The sequence below is a fragment of the Phyllostomus hastatus genome, unplaced genomic scaffold, assembly GCF_019186645.2.
Source record: "Phyllostomus hastatus isolate PE091 unplaced genomic scaffold, TTU_PhHast_1.1 phas_scaffold_78, whole genome shotgun sequence".
In the NCBI taxonomy this organism is placed as follows: Eukaryota; Metazoa; Chordata; class Mammalia; order Chiroptera; family Phyllostomidae; genus Phyllostomus; species Phyllostomus hastatus.
The window spans coordinates 44,788,889-44,810,504 of NW_025334041.1; the positions used below are offsets into that span (position 1 = coordinate 44,788,889).

The 21,616-nt window shown below is 37.3% G+C and overlaps 2 protein-coding genes across 2 annotated transcripts in view; one reads left to right on the forward strand and one right to left on the reverse strand.

The window, feature by feature from the left end:
- FBXL13 (F-box and leucine rich repeat protein 13) overlaps positions 1–21,616 on the reverse strand; it is a 275,894-nt gene that overhangs the window by 128,465 nt on the left and 125,813 nt on the right. Inside the window, exons 10-11 of the mRNA XM_045827260.1 lie at positions 8,428–8,480; positions 4,150–4,250 (exon numbers count right to left, since the gene is read on the reverse strand). Coding sequence (XP_045683216.1) covers positions 4,150–4,250; positions 8,428–8,480 — 154 coding nt within the window. The remainder of the gene's footprint in view (positions 1–4,149; positions 4,251–8,427; positions 8,481–21,616) is intronic.
- Positions 1–21,616, forward strand: part of LRRC17 (leucine rich repeat containing 17) — a 39,040-nt gene that overhangs the window by 6,244 nt on the left and 11,180 nt on the right. Inside the window, exon 2 of the mRNA XM_045828410.1 lies at positions 10,656–11,563. Coding sequence (XP_045684366.1) covers positions 10,792–11,563 — 772 coding nt within the window. The 5' untranslated portion in view covers positions 10,656–10,791. The remainder of the gene's footprint in view (positions 1–10,655; positions 11,564–21,616) is intronic.

Consider the following 21,616-nt stretch of genomic DNA (forward strand, 5'->3'; position numbering starts at 1 on the left):
CAGAAAAACAATAGGTTACCAACAAAGAAACAAAAAAAATCAAGCTGGCTTTAGACTTCTCTTGAACTAAGATTCCAAGATTATGGAACAATATTTGTAAGGTTCTAAGGGTAAAAGAGACATGATTCAAGAACTGCACACCAAGAGAAGTTGTTGTCCACCCTCCAAGACAATGGAAAGTCATTTTCAGAAAGCAATGGCTGCACATCACTTACACATCTTTCTAGATAAAGAGTTTTTAACACTATATTTCCAGTTTTTATAGGATGAATCAAAATCAAAATTAAAGAATAAGAAAATTGTGGAACAAATGAAGCATCAATGAATAACAAAACTACAGTTAGGACTGCATAATCATTACAAATATGATTACATTTCTGAGTGCAAACACCAAAAATCAGTATTAAGAGGAAGTTAAATGATTAACACAAATTTTGATTAATATGTGTTTACACACAGGGGAGTGGAAATGGAAGAGCACCAAGCACAAGGGAGAGGTAAAGCAAATCAGATCTCTTGTCTAACAAGGAAGAGTCAAGGTCATTGTTTCATCATAACTTTGATAATTAGAAAAAATTATCAGAAAACACATTAAAGTGTGTTCTTAAAAACACACAAATAGCTGCTAGTTAGAATACACAATAAGGCATGCATCTGCTTTTGAAATACCTTTAGATTATGAAAGTACACAACAGTTTATATGCAACATGCAGAAATAATGAGCATAGTAACATAAAAATTTAAAATGCAAAACACAAAGCAAGATGATAAAAGTAAGACCATACATTCAATTTTGACAAGAAATAGTAATCTTTTAAACCACCCTCTTACAGAGGCAAAGAGACTGAAGGTTTTAGAAATAGAAATTAGCTACGTGCTGCATATAAAGACCCAAAATCCAGTGACACAAAGGTTAAAAATACCAGTATACATAAAGTTATACCACAAAGCACAAGCAAAAGAAAACAAAAGTGACTATATTACTAGCAGATAAACTATTTAAGGCAAAGAAACATTGACCAGGATAAAGAATATGACTTTGTGTGAATATATGCCACAACTGATAATGCAATGTACTACTTGTTTTATCTTTATGTATAAAACAATAACATCAAAATAAATTAAGAAAAGCTTGATTATAATCAGGGACTAGTATATCACTAGTGTACTATGTCATATCAAGGACTTATGTTATACACATACAACAGAAAAATGTTCTCTGAAAGAAACTTTCGTATTTTAAACATTTGTGGATGAGTTACTGAAATTGATTATATAAACTACTCCACCAAGAAATCTCAATAAATTCTAAAAAGTAGAAATAATTCAATCTATATTTCTTGGCCACAGAGTACAAAGCTAGAAATTAAAAACAGCAGCTTAATAAAAGAAACTTCAACCACCTAAAACCAAAATTTCTCTTCTAGATAATTATTTGGTTAAAGAGGAGATCTAATATACAAGTTTCTTTAGAAAATGAAAATAATTCTGATCAAATCATATAAGCTTTTCCTAAATTCTTATTTAGAGGTAATTCCATAGCCACTTTTTATTACAAAAGGAGAGAAATCAATTCAATCATACAAATGAAAAGTTTTAAAAGATATCTGCACCTCTATCCAAGTCCAAAAATACTCTTCAGAAAATAAAATGAGAAAATACAATCGGAAAGGACACCATTCACAATGGCAACTAAAGAGATACCTAGGAATAACTTTCATAAAATTATCTATGTGAATAAAACAAAATTTTATTCAGACATCTTAGGACATTTGAAAAAAATTAGAAATGTACTGTATTTTCAGACTATAAGACGCACTTTCCTCCCCAAATTTGGGGGGAGGGAGGGTGCATCTCATAGTCCAAATGTAGCTTTAGATTTACATTGGTGAAATATTATGTTATTTATATTATTAACTATTTTACCACTTTTTTGCGTCAAAAATTTTTTTCCTATTTTCCTCCTCTAAAACCTAGGTGCATCTTATGGTCTGATAAATTTGGTACTACTTTCCTGATAAAGGAAACATATAAATTGTAAACATATAAATTAGTTCCTATTTTATTTTATCTTCAATTACTAGCATACAGGTAATTGTCTAACAACTGGAACTTCAAAAATTGTGTATATAAGTACACATACATTCACTATAATTTTGTACATCTTACTATTTTACATTTACTATATTGCAGCTATAAAAGATGTGTAGCACACAACTTACAAATAATAAAATACACAGCAATCTCTATTGTAAATTCCACGTTATCAATCAATTCTCCCACAATGACAAACTCATTAACATAAACCATATTTTGTCTTCTCCTATTTGCTCAAAGGAAAAATAAAATCTGCCACTCTGTTATATTTCTAGTTTTCACCCAAAAATAAAAATAAAGTTTGAAAAATTGACAAATAGGTATAGTTCAACACAAATCTTTTTATTTACATTAATGAGTAAGACAAACATGAATCAACAAAGATGTATATCCAGACTTCATTCATCACTAATGAATGATAGGACTTCTTTACTAAATCAGATAATAGTTTTCAAATATCAAAAAAACAATTTCTTATGGTTTTTCAAGAATTACATGATACAGCAGAAAATGAAATTTCTCTATCAAAAAAACCTTAGGAGTGGTCATATCCTTCAAGTTAAAGTTTTTTGGTTTTTTGGTTTTGTGTTTTAAAGAGACAGATCTTAGATTGACTCTGTCCTCATGGCATTTTTGTCTATTTTTAAGATTTTACTTATTCATTTCTATAAAGAAGAGAAGGGAAGGGAGAAAAACATCGATGTGTGAGGGAAACATTGATTGGTTGCCTCCCACACACCCCAACAGGAGACCTGGCCCATAACCCAGGCATTTGCCCTGACTGGGAATCGAACTAGTGACCTTCCAGTTTGCAGGCTGATATCCAGCCCACTGAGCCACACTAGCCAGGGCTCAAGTCAGAGTTTAATAATCATGCAGTAGGTTGTGTTATTAAACTAAATAAGCTTCAAGCTGAGGGTGTGTGCCTGCGTGCACATCTGTCTATTAGGGAACTCTTGGCATCAGCTTAGGCTGTAGTGAGGGTCCAGAAAAATTAAATAATAAAACTTCTCAGTTTTTCTGTGCTCTTAACAATGTTGCAGATATGGACATGACACACTTTTAAATTTAATCTGCTTCATTAATTGTTTTCCTCATCATTTTCTCAAGTTTAAACAATCAACAAAATATAAATTTGGATCATTTGGCATATTCCACCATGTAGTATCCTTCCATTTTGGCTGATCCAAGCTTCCAGTGAAAGGTTTACCATTATCATTAGGCTTGCACATTTCCAGAAAATGGTTATAGACAGAAGATAAGGAGAATTACCACCTAGAATTATCTATCTAAACTTTTATAAATGTCTTGCTGTTATTTTTCAAAGAATGTCAAAAAATTGTACTCTCAAAAATAGTTTATTCTTTCACAACAGCTTGAAAGTATTCTTTGAATCTCTCCCAATGTGATTATATACTCTTCCTAATTAGTCTTTCTTTGGTGAAAATAAAGAATAATTGAATGACATAAATTTGTGATAAACTTGAATATACTGTCAAATCTAAAGATGACGTCTTGTGTTCTTCTTTTCCTTCTCCTCCAAAGCACTGGCTTAGAGGCAACATTTGTGTCTAGGGTTGTCAATAATCCATATATCAGAAAACAACCAGCATCAGGTTTCCTGGAGGTAGTGGGGGTCCCAACAGGTAACCAGAGCATGGCAACAGGGAATCTGGAACACAGAGCTCAAAGTACAAGGTATTCTATTGTAGACAGAGAAGTCCCAGACACTGGACTCTAATTAAGGGGCCTGGCATTAATGCCTAGGAAGGGGGACCAGGAAGAGAAGCAGAGCCACACTCAAAGTACTAGGCACATTGCTAAAAGAGTGACACAGAAATGCAGGTTAAGGTGGAGGACCTGTCCCCACCAAACAAGGAGAGGATAGGCACCAGCTTGGAGACTTAAAAGCAGCAGTCCTGTCATCAAAACAGCAATGGCACAGGAATGGGGGTGTTAGAAAAAGGAGCACTGCCTTTGGGGAATTCTAGGTCAAGCAGTGCCTAGGAGGGCATAATTATTTCAGTGTAATACAAATAAAGCAAGCATTACCTTGGTAGGAGTCGCATCGTCCTGTTGGTGATAGTCGTGTTAGATAGATTAAGATACAGGACTCCAGAACAACCCTCAGAAATGTATCTCATTGATTCATCCTGCACAAAAACAAAGAGAAGAACCTTACCAAAGCCTAACTGGTTTTGCTATTCTCTCTATCGTCTCTCTCCCTGCTCCAAAAAAGTACATGCATGACTTAGTCTCTTCATATGCTTTGATATTAGTGGTAAATCAAATTAAATAGAAGGTGATGGTTCTGCTTGAAGCTCCATTACTACCCCCATTTCCCCTTTTTTGGAAATAAATCCCATTTCATTGCAATGATAACACATTAAAATGAGAATCCTTACAAGTTCAACTCTGTGACAGGTAATTTGACCCCTCATGTGTTAAAGTCTCAAACACTCCTAACTTATCAGATGCAAGAAAATGATTAAAAATGGGTTAATGTTTTAATTTACTGAAATTATTATTCAAGAATAGTAAATGCTTTCAACTGGACTTCATTAAAAGTGAGTCCATGTCTGCACATCTATATTTATATATAGATGCATATAAATATATATTTATGTATATATGTATATATTTATATATGTGTATTTATATAGATGTACATGTGAATGTGTGTTTAATTAGTTTCTATGGTTCTGTTACTGGATATATTGAAAAAACTAAACAGTTTTTCACCAAATTTATGGCAAGTTTGTAACAGCCTGAAGTAAAATACAGGCTACATACATGCTGGACATAAAATTCAGTGTTGGGAGTACTGTGGGAGAGAATCTCAAAGATTCGAGCAACCCTCCCCTAGAAAGCCAAAACTGAGACACAAGAGAATGGTGTGACTGTGACCTGAGAGGGAAAGAAAACTAACAGTGACTTCAAGCATGAGCCCTAAGTTGACATTTACAAGACCAGATGGATTGCAAGCTCCGATTGCAATGGAGCTGCTTCTCACATGGGTAACTACTTACAAAACTCTCTAGAAGGAGTAGCAGCAGGTTTTTATTTATTTAATGATGGTTCATGAGTCTTCCCAGGAACACTGAAGCGGTCAGCTTGTTTTAATTATTTATGGTGCAAAGGTTCTGGAAAGAATAGGCTATTGCAGGAAGAGATGAATTATCACTTGGCTAAGAGACGTGGTTTGGGGAAGAATTCTGCATGGCCTCTATGGTCACCCCAGACACCACTAAGGATGGCAAAGGTTTATTTTCAGCAGTATCATCAACGTTCAACATTCTATTCCCAGTTATTTCCTGAAGTCACAGATATTAAAATAACAAAATCCTGCAGGTCGAGCTTCTGTCACATGGGATAGGAACTGGCTGATTTACAGGGGCAGTGAACCACACCTGAGAAAGAATCCAAGGTTGTGTTTTATGTTGTAAAACTGTAGTTCTGCTGTAGCAAAGGTGCCAATGCCACGTGAGCACAAGTGCAGGGCTTTCCATACACACTGGATTCCTCTCACTACTTTCAAGCTGCCAGCAACTTTTCTAGATACCCCACCACCAAAATGTTGGATTCAGAGTTATGTGGAAATTACAGTATAATTTTTTCCAGAAGGAATGGAGAGAACAATGATAATGTGTGGCATTGGAGTTTAATACAAACAAAATCTAACTTCAAAAATATGACACCAGTCAAATGTTAAAGTGACGATGGACCCTTTGGAAGACTCCAGCAAAAGTGCAACTGAGATGGGGCAAGAAAAGGATAGAAAGCTGGTTTATGCACTGTTACAGTGGTAGCCACAGAGAGGGTGAAAATTTGAGGACCAGGAAAAGGAAGATGGAGTACTCTTTATGTATCAGAAGAATACAATCTTCTCTTTGATATGAGGGGGCAAGCCATTTGCTGCATTTTCTTGTTTGGAAAAAATTCAAATTGTCAATATTTAAAATAAGTCAAGGTACAATCTCCAAATGTTAGAACACATAAATGCAGAAACTGTTTGAGTGTCTACATTACAGAATGGCTTATAAATTTGTCCATAGTGCACTCAAATGTTTTTGAAGATAATATATTCATAAGGCAAGCTCCTTAGAAATCAAAACTTTTTGAATGAATGTTATCAAACTCCTTAAATGTAAACTTGTCTCCTAGTCTATGTCTCAAAGGGGAAAACAATAGTAAGAAATAACTGGATAGAATGATCCTCCCTGTATATTATTACTAAACTCCAAAATTGGAACAGATTTTGATGTTTACAAATTCATTGCAGATGGTACTGTTTTGACTGTCCTATTAGAAAGCCATATTTCAAGAATATGAACTTTAATTCAAGTACAGAACTGAATCTCCCTGAAAACAAGAACTGAAACTTGATTCACTTTTAAATCCCTGTAACACCCATATTAAATAACATAAATTCCCTGTATACATTCATACATAAAGATAAATGTATCATTAACATAGCAGGTAGTAAAAATACCCATGGAAAGAACAAAATACAGTAGAAACTTGAAAGAAAGAATGATAATGATGAGACTGGGAAGCAGCGAGGAAGACCCAGTTCATGAAGTCTCTTCTGTGCCAAGGGGCATGGACTTCATCCTGGTGCTGGTGCTTAATGAAGCTGGTACTTCATTCCAGTCCCTCCTCTCTCCTCAGGGACTTCTCCATCAGTTGCTTCAAATGAATTTCTACCAGCTTTATAAACCTAAAACAGGTTTCTCTGCCTCTCCTTTCCTTCTGCCACCATCTTAGTCACTTTTCTGAAACACTAAGTTTACATGTAACACCCCATTTTTTCACCCCTTCTCCACTTCACAGTTCACTACAATTAGATTTCTGTCCCAATATTCCACTAAACTGTTTTAGCAAAAGCCACAAGTCACCTTCTGATTCTCAAATCTAGGAGGCTCTGCTTATTAGCCCTTTTCTCACTTGCTCACTTTGGTAGCTTCCTTCCAAGACCCCTCACTCTTTTGTCGTTTGTGATACCTCTCTGTTTTCAACTTACTTCCCTCACTGCTCCTTCTTAAGATCCTTTTCTGTGTCTTCTCCCACTTGTCCTAAGAGTGAGCATTCTCCAAGGTTCAATTCTCAGTCCTGTTCTCTTCCCATACCTTCTCTCTCTCGGTTGATTTTATTTAGTTGAAATATTATTTATGACATATATAGATGTCAGCCCAAGATAGAATCTTAAGTTCGAGCCAATGGTGTCCATTACTTACTAGATATATCCATATAGTTTTATTCATTAAACATATATAGGATGGGGCAAAAGTAGGTTTACAGTTGTTCATATGGAAAATAATACAAAAATTAATAAATAATACAAGAGTAAACTGTGTTTCGCATACTCACAACCATAAATCTACTTCTGCCCTACTCTGTATTGTAGAGTATTTACTGTGCCCTGTGTGCTCTGACACACATCTACCTTTTGGGCCTCTTGGGCTACAACCACTGTGATTAGGGCTACTGATGACAGGAACCCAGAAGGACAGCAGCAAACCCTTTTCTGGGTGTCATTCTTGTCTTGAGAAAGGAGGTGAGGTCTCCAGTAAGTCTTAAAGCCTGCCAAAGAGGAAAGAAGCCCCTGAGGACTAAGGGAAAGAGTATTTCAAACAAAGAGCACAGCCTGAGCAAAGGTAAAATAGCAAAAAGCAGCTGAGCGAACCAGCAAAGAAAGCATAGCAATTTCTGATCACTGAAGCTTAATGTGTGAGGCTGGAAAGAGAGGCAGAGGCAGACCAAGAGGATCACCAAGAGCTTTAACTTTACCCAACAGTGTAGATGATGAGTGTGTATAAATGATGGAAAATGGGGGTGAAATGGTCAGATCTGACTTTTAGAAAGAGTATTAATGTGCTCACAGGGTGGAGGACAGATAGGAGGTAGAAGGAAGCCCAGAGACAGGGACCAGGAGAAGTTGGCTGAGGTTACACGTTCATTTCCATCTTCTTTGGTACTGCCCCCTTGAAGACCATGATAATGTGTCTATTGTTTCTGCTGGGTCTCAATTTTTCTGTCTCATACATGCATGGCCTTACATATAAATATAGTTCATGTGTGTGTAATTGTTGAATAGTTTCCACTTTCCAAAGACTCCAACCTTGGACATACATCTACAGGATTAATAATAGCATTACATAAATGGGATAAGATTTCTTGCCAATGTTTAACATAGTTTGCTTTTTTCCATATTTAATCTTAAATGAGCACACAAGCATGTATTTTGGCAAAACCTCTGTGTATTAGCCCTCTGACTGTAGCAAGTCCAAATCTATGTACACAGCAGTAAAATAAGCTTCTTATACTCACTGTGAGGGTTGGACAGTCGGAGACATTCAGCTCTTGCAAATTTTTACAGAGGCCTAAATCAAACAAGTGACACATCACTGAACAACATATTACAAATGTTTAACTTAAAGTTTTTCCATCCTATATTCAATGCAATGTATTCATTAGAAAACAAACAAAAACCTTGGCAAGTAACTTAGATTCTAAGTATTGGTTTCTTTTCCCAGAAAAATGATTTCTTTTGGCTTTAAAATTCAGTATATACACATGTTTATTATTGTTTGAGGATTACAGAAGGAAGCAGAAAAGAGAAAAATACTACTTTGGGAAAAAGAGTGTATATTTAGAGTTTTAAGCTTCAAAGCACTTAAAACCAACCTGCTTTTTTTGTGGCATGATTTCTTGCTCATTTTTTGTTTGTTTTCTGTTTACTTTGAATATGTTATGATGAAAATTTTCAAACATACAAAAAATTGAGAGAATGAAGAATTATACAATGAATATACATAACACCTACATTCTACAATTTATATCTTAATTTATTTGCTTTATCACATTATCCACTTATATATCCATCTCTCTATTGCTCAATTCATCTTATTTTTGATGCATTCTAAAGTTACAGACATCACCATACTCCCCCCACTACTTCAGCATGCATATCGTATATAATTCAGCAAACATAATAATTAACAAAATATGATTATTTTAGGTTAGGTTTACATACAATTTACAATGAATTACAGTTAGAGAAGTGGAAGGTTAGAAAGGCCAAGTGCCTGATTAGCTCTGGACCAGGGGTGACTGTACAGATTGCTCAGAAGACACATACACGAAGAGCCAGATGGCAAAGTGATACACAATTAGCACTCTGGGTGTAGGCTGACAGGAAGTAAAACTCCAAATCTAAGACAAAAGAGAAGCACTTAGGAGTGAGAACACAAAATGTAGATAGAGGTATGCTTGAGGCAAAGAAGCAGGGAGGCATTCTAGGTGGAGTAGACCACATCACGGAGGAAAACTCCAGGCTAGGGAGTGATCCTGGCATTCACACTGCTACGATGAATAGAAAACACATCTGCCATTCATAACCACACAGCCCCACGGTAATAACAACAGAAATGTTATTAATTATAAACCCATTTTGAACATTTCTTCCTCTGCCAAGAATGGACTATATCCTAAGTAATAAATGCAAACCAAAACCACTCTCAGGGTTCAACAATGGAAACAATTCTTTAAGATGTGCAGATTTTGAAAGTCATCAAAGATACTTGCTAAGGAAAAAAATAGATTGCCCCAAAAATATAATAACTAAGTTTATGAGATTAATATTTTCATAGAATGGTTACTTGAGAGTCATTCATGCACTCAGCATTTTTATCAGGGATGTGCTTTGTGCTAAAAATTCTACAGGTACCAGAAATACAGCAGTGAACAAAATAGACAGAAGTCTCTGCCCTTATGGAGTGTACATCCTAGTTTGGGCATGGAGAGGGACTGATAGTAAACAAAAGAAGTTAAATAGATGCTTTGACAGGTGGTGAGAGGTACTCTGGAGAAAAATGCAACAAGAAAAAGGGGGTAGGGCAGCCAGTGAAGGGAAAGGGGTGTGACTTCAAATACAGCAGTCAGAGACATCTTCACTGAGAAAGTGCCCTTTGAGCTAAGCTGTTCAGGAGATAACAAGGACAGCTGCAGTTTACGCTGAGCACTTCTGGAGTCCACATTAAATATGATTGGTGACTGGAAGACAATAAATGGAAGAGAAAAACAAGCTCTGGAAGATAGTCATTGGAGTCCTCCTATTTGCACACCTCAAGGCTGTAAGGAGAAACCTCTTAATTTCTTGAATCCAATGTGATGATGAGCTACAAGTTTCAATTTTCCTAATCCTAAACCCTAACCTTGATGAATACTTTCCCTGGACCAAGCACTTTGCAGTGCCTAGTTCATCCTCTCAACAATACTAGAGGTATCCTCAGTCCCATTTTACAGATGCAGAAGATGAGATTAAATAATTAGCCCAAGTTTGCACAATTAAGCAATTAGGAGAGTCTGGATTCGAACTCAGGGCTCAAACATTTAGCCACTAAACAAGGCACATAGGAGGGTGCAGAGCCTTATACACCACCATTCTTAATATGCCTTTATTATCTGGAATGCCTGTGCTTTAAAACAAGCTATTATCTTTCAATAACATTGCTCACAATCGTCCTTAATTGTTTTTTTTTTCTCCTGCAACCTAGGGGCTCCACCATACCTCAGCTGGATCTCTTTGTTCCTGATGTGCATTAGTTAAAATTACCCAAACTTGGATTTCAAAGGAATAATTTCATTGTTCTATCTGTCACACTAAGTAATTGGGACCAGCTGGATGTCAGGATGCGAGTGGTTACCATCATAACCCTGCTTTTCTTTTGTAAAGCTGCTGAGCTCCGCAGGGCAGACCCTGGGGGTGTGAAAAACCAAAGGAATCATGGCCTGGTGGGTGGGGGCCGGAGAGGCTCCATCCCAGTCAAACGCTCCACACCAGACCTCCCCTGCGAAGTGTACATGTATCTTCACGAGAAATACTTAGATTGTCAAGAAAGAAAACTACTTTATGTGCTGCCTGGCTGGCCTCACGATTTGGTGCACATGTTGTTAGCAAGAAACAAGATCCACGTATTGAAGAACAATATGTTTTCCAAGTTCAGAAAGCTTAAAAGCTTGGATCTGCAACAGAATGAGATCTCCAAAATTGAGAATGAGGCTTTCTTTGGTTTAAACAAACTTACCACTCTCTTACTGCAGCATAACCGGATCAAAGTCTTGACAGAAGAAGTGTTCATTTATATGCCTCTCCTGAGCTACCTGCGCCTTTATGACAACCCCTGGCACTGTACTTGTGACATGGAAACACTTATTTCAATGTTGCAGGTTCCAAAGAATCGAAATTTGGGGAATTACGCCAAGTGCAAAAGCCCACAAGAACTAAAAAATAAGAAACTGCGGCAGATAAAATCTGAAGAGTTATGTAATGAAGAAGAAAAGGAACAATTGGACCCCAAACCCCAAGTGTCAGGGAGACCCCCCGCCAGGAAGCCTGAGGCAGATTCTTCTCTTTGCCACATTTATGTGTTTCCCATACAAACACTGGACTGCAAAAGGAAAGGTTTGTAAGTTTCTTTTTCATTTTCACAGATGATTGTAAATGTTCTTTGAATCTTATAACTCTTCCTACACCTAACCGTGCCTTGGAGTTTCTGGTGTAACTTCCCCCAAAATCTTTCTCCAATGACGATGCACCCTGCTCCAAGCTTTTCTGGAGTTCAAACTCAAGATGGTTGGTGATTTAGGGGATATTAGAGGAGGGTAGGAGGAATAGCAAATAAGGGTCCTAATCTTTTTTTTAAGTTAAAGAATTGTATTTATCTATTCATTCATTTATTATATATTTTGGTTGGTATTTTTTCCATTGCCATTTATCCCCTTCATACCCCCTCTCCCCCACAGTCACCACACTGTTGCCCTTGTCCATGAGTCCTTTTTTCTTTTTGCTCAATCCCTCCACCCCCTAACTTCCCCACCAAATACCTATCATCTTGCTTTCTACCTACCGTATGTGTCTGTCACTATTTTGCTACTTCAGTTCATTAGATCCCACATATAACTGAAATCATATGGTACTTGTGTCTCTGACTGGCTTATTTCACTTAGCATAATGTTATCCAGGTTCACTCATGCTGTAGCAAATGCTAAAATTCTCTTTTTTACAGCACAGTAGTATTCCATTGTGTAAATGCCCTATAGTTGTTTTATGCACTAATCTGATGGGACACTTGGGCTGCTTCCATATTTTGCTGATTGTAAATCACACTGAAATGAAAACAAGGGTGCTTATGTTCTTTTAAATTAGTGTTTTGGGTTTCTTCAAGTGTATTCCCAGCAGTGGAATTGCTGGGTCAAAAGGCAGATCCTTTTAATTTTTTGAGGTAACTCCATACTGCTTTCCACAATGGCTGCACTAGTCTGCACTCCCAGAAACAGTGCAAAAGGATTCCTCTTTCTCCACATCATCACCAGCACTTGTTGTTTGTTGATTTATTATGATAGCTATTCTGGCAGGTGTGAGATGGTATATCATTGTGATTTTAATTTGCATTTTTCTCATGATTAGTGACATTGAGCATCTTTTCATATGTATATTGGCCATGTGTGTGTTTTGTTTACAGAAATGTCTGTTCAGGTCCTTTGACAATTTTTTAATTGGATTGTTTGTTTTGTGGTGTTGCTTTGTAAGTTCTTTATAAATTTTGGATATTAATCCCCTATCAGATGCATTGGAGAAATTATTCTCCCCCCATGGGTTGTCTTTTTATTTTGTTGATAGTCCCCTTTGCTGTGCACAAACTTTTTAGTTTGATGTAGTCCCATTTGTTTTATTTTTCTTTTGTTTTCCTTGCCTGGGGAGATATATCAGATAAAATATAGCTATGAACAATGTTTAAGATTTTATTATGTTCTCTTCTAGGATTTTTATGGCTTTTAGTCTAACATTTAAGACTAATCCATTTTGAATTTTTTCTTGTGTGTGGTGTAAGAAGATGGTCTAGTTTCATTTTTTTGCACACATCTGTCCAATTTTCCCAACAACATTTACTGAATAAACTATCATTAGCCCATTCATTTTGTGTGCTTACTTCCTCTGTCAAATATTAAGTAAGTGGTTATAAAGGTGTGGGTTTATTTTTGGGTTCATATTCCATCCCATTGATATGTTGTTGTTGTTTTTGGTACCAGTACCATGCTGTTTTGATTACTATGGCCTTAGAGTCTAGTTTGATATTTGGTAGTGTGATTCCTCCAGTTTTTTTCTTCTGTCTGGGATCGCTGTTGCTATGCAGGGCCTTTGGTGATTCATTATAAATATTTGAAATATTTGTTCCAGTTCTGTGAAATATGACATTGGAATCTTGATAGAAATTGCATTGAATCTATAGATTGCTTTGGGTAGCTTGGATGTTAGTTCTTCCAATCTATGAACACAGTATGCTTCTACTTATTTGTATCTTCTTTAATTTCTCTGAGGACAAGTCTTTTACACCCTTGGTTAGATTTATTCCTAGGTATTTTATTCTTTTTTGAAGCAATTGTGAATGGGATTTTTTCCCTAATTTCCCTTTCTGTTAGTTTATTATTGGCATATAAAAATGCAACTAATTTCTGTATATCAATTTTGTATCCTGCTACTTCACTGAATTCATTTATCAGTTCTTATAGTTTCTTGGTGGACTCTTTGGAGTTCTCTATGTACACTATCATGTCATCTGCAGTAAAGACAGTTTTGCTTCTTCCTTTCCAATTTGGATGCCTTTTATTTCTTCTTCTTCTCTTACTGCTGCGGCTAGCACTACCAGTACTATGTTGAATGTGAGAGGTGAAAGTGGACATCCCTGTCTTGCTCCTCATCTTAAGGGCAATGCTTGTAATTTTTGCCCATTGAGTATGATGCTGGTAATGGGTTTGTCTACATGGCCTTTATTATGTTTAGGTATATTTCCTCGATTTCCACTTTGCTGAGGGTTTTTATCATGAACACGTGCTGGATTTGATCAAAAGCTGTTTCTGCATCTCTTGATATGATCATGTGGTTTTTAACCTTCATTTTGTTTATGTGGCGAGTCATATTTATGGATTTGCAAATGTTGTACCAATTTTGCATTCCTGGAATAAATCCCACTTGATCATGATGTATGATCTTTCTGATGTATTGCTGTATTTGGTTTGCTAACATTTTGTTGAGTATTTTAGCATGTATGTGCATTAGGGATACTGTCCTATAATTTTCTTTCATTGTAGTGTCTTTATATGGTTTTGGAATTAGGATAACAATGGCCTCAAAAATGATCATGGAAATGTTCCCTCATCTTGAATTTTTCTGGAGTAGTTTGAGAAGGATAGGTATTATTTCTTCTAAGAATGTTTGATAAAATTCACCTGTGAAGCCACCTGCTCCAAGGCTATTTTTTCTTGGGAGGTTTTTTATTACTGCTTCAATTTCACTAGGTGTAATCTCTCTATTCAGATTCTCTGATTCTTCCTGATTGTGTTTTGGAAGACTGTATGTTTCTAGGAATTTATTCATTTTGTTCAGGTTGTCCAGTTTGTTGGCATATAATTGTTCATAATATTTTCTTACAATCCTTTGTATTTCTTTGGTGTCAGTTGTTATCTCTCCTCTTTCATTTCTGATTTTATTTATTTGGATCCTCTCTGGCTTTTCTTAATAAGTCTGGTTAAAGATTTGTCAATCTTGTTTATCTTTTCAAAGAACCAGCTCTTGGATTAATTGATCTTTTGTATCACTTTTTAAGACTCCATTTTGTTTATTTCTGCTCTCATCTTTATTATTTCCATCCTGCTATATACTTTGATCTTTGTTTGTTATTCTTTTTCAAGTTCCTTAAGTGTAAAGTTAGATTGTTTATTTGAGCTTTTTCTTGTTTCTTGAGGCAGGCCTGCAGTGCTATGAATTCCCCTCTCAGAACTGCTTTAGTTGTGTCACACAGATTTTGGATTGTTGTGTTCTCATTTCCATTTGTTTTAAGGTATTTTTTTATTTCTTCCTTGATCTCATTGTTGACTCATTCATTGTTTAATAACTTGTTATTTAGCTTCCATGTCTTTGGATATTTATCAGTTTTTTTTTCTTGTGATTGATTTCTAGTTTCATAACATTGTGGTCAAAGAAAATGCCTGATAGGATTTCAATCTTTTTAAATTTATTGTGACTTTTATTGTGTCCTAATATATGGTCTATCCTAGAAAATGTTCCATGTGCACTTGAAAAGAATGTATATTCTGCTCCTTTGGGGTGAAATGACCTGAAAATATTAAATACATTTGATCTAGTGTGTCATTTAAGGCCACAGTCTCCTTTTGATTTTCTGTCTGGAAAGTCTATCCATTGAAGACAAAATTTTCTTCTATGACTGTGAATCTCTCCTTTTATGTCCATCAAGATTTGCTTTACATATTTAGATGCCCCTAGTTGGGTGTGTGAATATTTACTAGGATTACATCCACTTGTTGTATTGTTCCCTTTATCATTATATAGTGTCCTTATTTGTCTCTTACTATAGCCTTGGTTTCAAAGTCTATTTTGTTAGATATAAATATTGCTACCCCAGCTTTTTTTTCTTTCTGTTTGCATGAAATCTCTTTTTCAGTCTCTTTACTTTTAGTCTGTGTGATCTTTCATTCTGAGGTGATCTCTTAGAGCTTATATATGGATTTTATTTTCTTATCCATCCAGCTACCCTATGTCTTTTAATTGGAGCCTTTTAGCCATTTACTTTAAAAGTGATTATTAATATACATATTTATTGCAATTTTAAAACTATTTTCCTATTTTTTTCTTCCTCTTAAAGCAAGCCCTTTAACAGTTGTTGCAGTACTGAGTTTGTGTTAACAAACTCCTTTATCTTTTTCTTGTCTGGGTAGCTCTTTTACTGCTACTTCAATTTTAAATGATAGCTTTGCTGGGTAAAGTAGCCTTCATGGTAAGTCCTTGCTTTTTATCACTTTGAATATTTAATGCCAAACCCTTCTGGCCTGAAAATTTCTGTTGAGAAATCAGCTGAGTCTAATGGGAGCTTTCTTGGCAGAAACTAACAACTTTACTTTTGTGGCTTTTAAAATTCTCTCCTTTTCTTTAAACCTTGCATTTAAATTATGATGTGTCTTGGTGTGGGTCTATCTTTTTGGGGACTCTATGCAATTCCTGTATTTATGTATCTTTCTCCATCACTAGGTTAGGGAATTGTTGTATCATTATTTCTTCAACTAGGTTCTCAATCCTTGGCTCATTCTCTTCTACTTCTGGTCTCCCATGATGTGGATGTTGACTTTCCTCATTTTTTAAAATTCTCTCTTTTTGTTGCTCTGCTTGGGTATTTTTTCTAACTTGTCTTCCAAACATCTGATTTGATCCTTTGCCTCATCTAACCTACTGTTTATTCCTTACAGGAATTGCTTATTTCAGGTATTGCATTTTTTTGTTTCTTCTTTTAAGATTTCAGTATTTTATATTTATTTTTAATCATATTTTATTGATTATGCTATTACAGTTGTCCTGATTTTCCTCCCTTCCCCCTCTCCACCCTGCATGCCGCACTCCCTCAGGCAATTCCCAAACTATTGTTAATGTCCATGGGTCATGTGTATAAGTTCTTTGGCCACTCTGTTTAGTATGCCATACTTTACATCCCCACAACTATTCTGTAACTACCTATTTGTACTTCTTAATACCCTCACCTCTTCACCCATTCCTCCACAACCCCTTTCTTCAGGTAACCATCAAAACACTCTCCGTATCTATGAATCTGTCGCTGTTCTTCTTGTTTGCCTAGCTTGCTTTGTAAATTCAATTGTTGATAGATATGTATTTTTGCCATTTTATTGCTCATGGTTTTGATCTTCTTTTTCTTAAATCAGTCCCTTTAACATTTCATAAAATAGTGGTTAGGTGAAGATGAACTGTAGTTTTCTCTTGTCTGGAAACCTCTGTATCTGCCCTCCATTCTAAATGATAGTTTTGCTAGATAGAGTAATCTTGATTTTAGGTCCCTGCTTTTCATGACTTTGAATATTTCTTGCCAATCCCTTCTAGCCTGCAAAGTGTCTTTTGAGAAATTAGCTGACAGTCTTATGGGAACTCCCCTGTAGATAACAAACTTTTCTCTTGCTACTTTTAAGTCTCTATCTGTAACCTTTGGCATTTTAATTATGATGTATCTTGGAGTGGGCCTCTTTACATCCATCTTGTTTGGGCCTCTCTGTGATTTCTGGACTTGCATGTCTATTTCCTTCTCCAAATTAGGAAAGTTGTCTTTCATTATTGTTTTCAAATAGATTTCCAATATCTTAGTCTTCCTCTTCTCTTTTTGGCACCCCTATGATGTAAATGTTGGACCTCTTGAAGTTTTCCCAGAGACTCATTATATGATCCTCATTTTTTTTAATTCTTTTTTCTTCTTGTTATTCTTATTGGTTGTTTTTTGCCTCCTTAGGATCCAAATCATTGATTTGATTTTTGGCTTTATCCACTCTACTGTTGTTCCCTGTAAATTGTTCTTTATTTCAATTAGTGAATCCTTCATTTCTGATTGGAATTTTTTTATGCTATTGATGTCCTCACTAAGTTCCTTGAGCATCCTTATAACCAGTGTTTTGAACTCTATATCTGATAGATTGCTTATCATCATTTTTTAGTTCTTTTTCTGGAGTTTTGATATGTTCTTTCATTTGGGTCATGTTTCTTTGACTCCTTGTGTTGGTATCATTCCTGTGTTTGTTTCTATGTATTAGGTAGAGTTGCTTTGCCTCCATTTATTGGTAGTGTGGCCTAATATAGGAGATGTCCTATAGGGTCCAGTGGCACAGCCTCCTCTATCACCCAAGCTGGGTACTTGAGGTGAACCGTTTGTGTGGGCTGAGTACACCCTTCTTTTGTAGTTGAATCTTGGTTTCTGTTGGCAGATCAATGGTAGGGATTGCCCAGGCCAGTCAGTTGCAAGGATTGTCTGTGACCACTTACCACCAACCTCTGCCCTGCATGGAGGATCAGCTGTGCAGGGGCAGGGTGGTGGTGCTCTGACATGGTCTGTAGCTGTCCACTGGGTGTGTTGGCCCTTGGGTTTCCCAGGTGGTACAGGCCAAAATCAGCCCCCACCTGTGGTTTGCTCAGGGCCACTCTTCCTGAACTATACAGCAATCTGAGATGGCTGCTACTTGTGCTGAGCTTGGAGATTCCAAGCTATGAATATAGGCTAGCTGCTGCTAGTGTGGGTCCTGGGGTTCACTGAGGGCAGCTGTTGGTTGTTTGAGAGGATTTAGGAGGTTGTGATACATGAGCCAAGACCAGCTATTTATATGGAAAAGCAGCTTGGGTAGGCCTGTAAGTTGGTTGGGATGGAGTCTCTGGGGATCTCCAAGGTGTGTCAAACAGTGTTAGGCAGGGTGATGGAGTAATAGATATGGCATCAGCTGGCCAGCTAGCTCTGTGGCTCTGTTGGGGGAGAGTTTAGAAAAGGTACAATGGCCTCTGCTTGCTTTAATGCCAGACACTGCAGTTCTTCCTGGAATGCCATTGGTGCCTTTCAAGCTTCTATTCAAGTGCTGAAGCTCTGAAGAGGTATGTCTGAGTAGGTAATTTCATGTTGGGTTCTTTAAGAGGAACTGCTTGGGCTCCAGAAATTTCTTCCACCAACTCAATCTTCGCTGGTTTTTGCAGTCAGAAGTTGTGGGGGTTTACCTTCCTGGCACTGGAACCCTGGGTTGGAGGGCCTGGTTGGGGCCAGACTCCTTGCTCCCAAGATATCCCTCCCAAATTTCTATCCACCACACGTGGGTGTGGGACCAGCCTATTCCACATTGCCGCCCAGTCTGGGTGGATGTGGTTTCTTTAATTCCGTAGTTGTCAGACTTCTATTCAACTTGATTTCTGACAGTTCTGAACCATAGTTGTTCTATATTTTTGCTGTCATTTTGAATCAGTTGTGCAAAGATGTGAGCCATGTCTGCGTATGCTGCCATCTTGATCCACATTCTTTATTCCTGCCTGGTCCTTTTTTTATGGGTTCTGTCTTTTTAAATACTGTTGAGTATCCTTATAATCATTACTCTAAACTCTATGTCTGATAAATTGCTTGCCTCCATTTCATTTCGTTCTTTTTCTGGCAGGTTCTATTGTTCATTCAGTTGGGGTCTGTTTCTTTCTTTTTGCATTTTGTCTGACTTTTTATATTTGTTTCTATGTTCTATGTGTTAGGTCGGTCCACAAAGAGTCTGGTTCAGCCCTGTGTCACTACATGTGACTGGCTCTGGTCTACCCGTTGGAGCTATCAGTAATCCAAATCTTCTGGCTCCCTCTGCTGGGCCTGGTGTTGCAGAAAAAACCAAGCTGCACTCAAAGACTGGCTTCTACCAGCACTAGTCCTAGGGGAAGCTAAAACCTCCAGCTCCCAGAGGTCTGCCTTTGCTGTTAGGCTTAATCACTGAAATAGCCTCCAGTTGTATTCAGCAGCCTGGTTTAAGCTCCATTGGTGGGGTGAGATGGATTCCTGCAGGTGGCACTATTGCTTCCCCCGAGGCTGATGCTACTTGAAGGGCAGTGCTCTGCCCAAGAAAGATAGCTTCTGCAGTATGGAGAATGACTCAGCACAGTGATCCTGGCAGCTGACCCTTTAGCTCTTTCTCAGAGCCTCAAACCCCAGTCTCTCTTCATGTGTTTCTAGTCCACTCTTCCCTTCTTCTTCTGGAGCCCAGGGCAAGTGGCTTCAAATGAAATTTTGCATGTTGGCCCTTCAAGAGGCTCTCTGCATCTCTATCTATCTCTCCCTGTCAGACAGAAATCCCACTGCTTTTCACAGTCAAGTGTTACTTGGGGCCCTTTCAGGTCTGGTGCTCTATGCTGGGAAGCCCAGCTTGGAGTGTAGACCCCACACTCCTCAGGGCTACCCCCAAGGCCAATGAAATGTCCCTCCAGCACTTCAGCTGCCACCTGTGGGAGCCCAGCCAGCCCTCTCATGTCTCCCCACTCTCTACCAGTCTCCTTGTGGTGATCTGATTTCTTCTGTAAGTCGTTGGTTATAAGACTTCTCTCCAGCTAGTGTTCAGTTGGATTTTCAGGATTATTTTTCTATAACTTAGTTGTCATTCCAGTTTGATCCTAGGAGGAGGTTAATGTAACTTCCACCTACTTCACTGCCATCTTGTAGAATCTAGGTTCTACTCATATTTGCTCTGCAATCTGTGGCTATAAGGAATACCTTTAATCTTAAAACTAATGTAGTTTAATTTATGTTGTAAACCAGTGGGTATGAAAACAAGTGCAAACTGCTGTCTACCTAACCCAACTTACCCCAGGTAGAGTCAGAACATGTTGTACATCTGTGAGGAAATGATTACATCAAGGAAAACCATGTGCAGGACTGGACAGGTGAGAGCACTGTCAGAGGGAGCACTCCAAGCACTCTGTAGTGATGGGTGTATCTTATAATTTAGCCTTAAGGCTTTAATAAGTACTTGCTAACATCCTGTACCTTATTTGTCCCCAAATTACCCAAAATAAAACACAAAAATATTGAAAAAAATAAGTTGAAAGTATTTAATACAAAAACTATGAGACTAAGGGAATCTTTCCAGAAAACTACCTACTTCCTGAAAATTATTACTGGGTCTTATATCCCACACATTCTTGGGTTACTACTGTGTAGGATTTGCACACAAGATAAATTCATGAAATAAAACAGAAGGGAGATTTTTAGTAATGCTCTTGATATATTAGTGAAGACATTCTCGAAGTATGGTCTCAGAACTGCTAATCTGCACTAGGATAACAAGCCATATGACAGTGTCTGACTTTCATTTCTGACATGGATTAATAACTTATTTATAATAATATATTAAAGCCAGATGTCATTGAATTAGGGTCTTATGGTATCATTTCTTCCAGGTACTTTGTGAAATTTTGCTTGTTTTGTTTCTTTAAGAACAGAAAGGGAAGGCTAGGAACATAGAGACTCTGGCTCCTCTCAAGGGAACCATAGCCAGGAATTCATTTATGTTGCAGAAGCAGGCTACCTGAGTCAGCAGTAAATTTGTTAATTTACTGGCAAAGTCATGCTCAAGTCTTGCCCTCAGCAAAGGGCATTTATTCCCTCCAACTCTGGAAGGTGGCACCTAGTGAGGTCACATCACTGCCATGTGGCATGGGAGGTTTGCCTACTATGTCACCCTGTGAACTGTATGTAATTTGATACCTTAGGAGAACAATTACAGCATCATAACCTAGGGGATGCTGTTCTGGGGTTCTCTGATTTAAAAGAGTTTTCATTAACTGAGAACCTACTATGTTCCAGGTAGTCCACACACATACTGTTTACAGTTGATTTCCAGGAAGGTAATCTAACCCCATTTACACTGAGGAAAATGAGTCTCAGGGAAACTCAGTCACTTGGCTGGGTCTCATAGGTAAATAGCAAAGCAAAGATTTGAACCTTGGTCTACCTGAGCCTGCTGTCTTTTAATATTAATCTGATTATATTCAAACGAGCAGCTGTCTTAACAATAGAAGCATTAGAGAATTCCAGAAAAGTGAGTATATGTAGTTTCTCTGTAATAGATTGGGTGGAATTTCCCTGATATTTTTACTGTGAGTAGT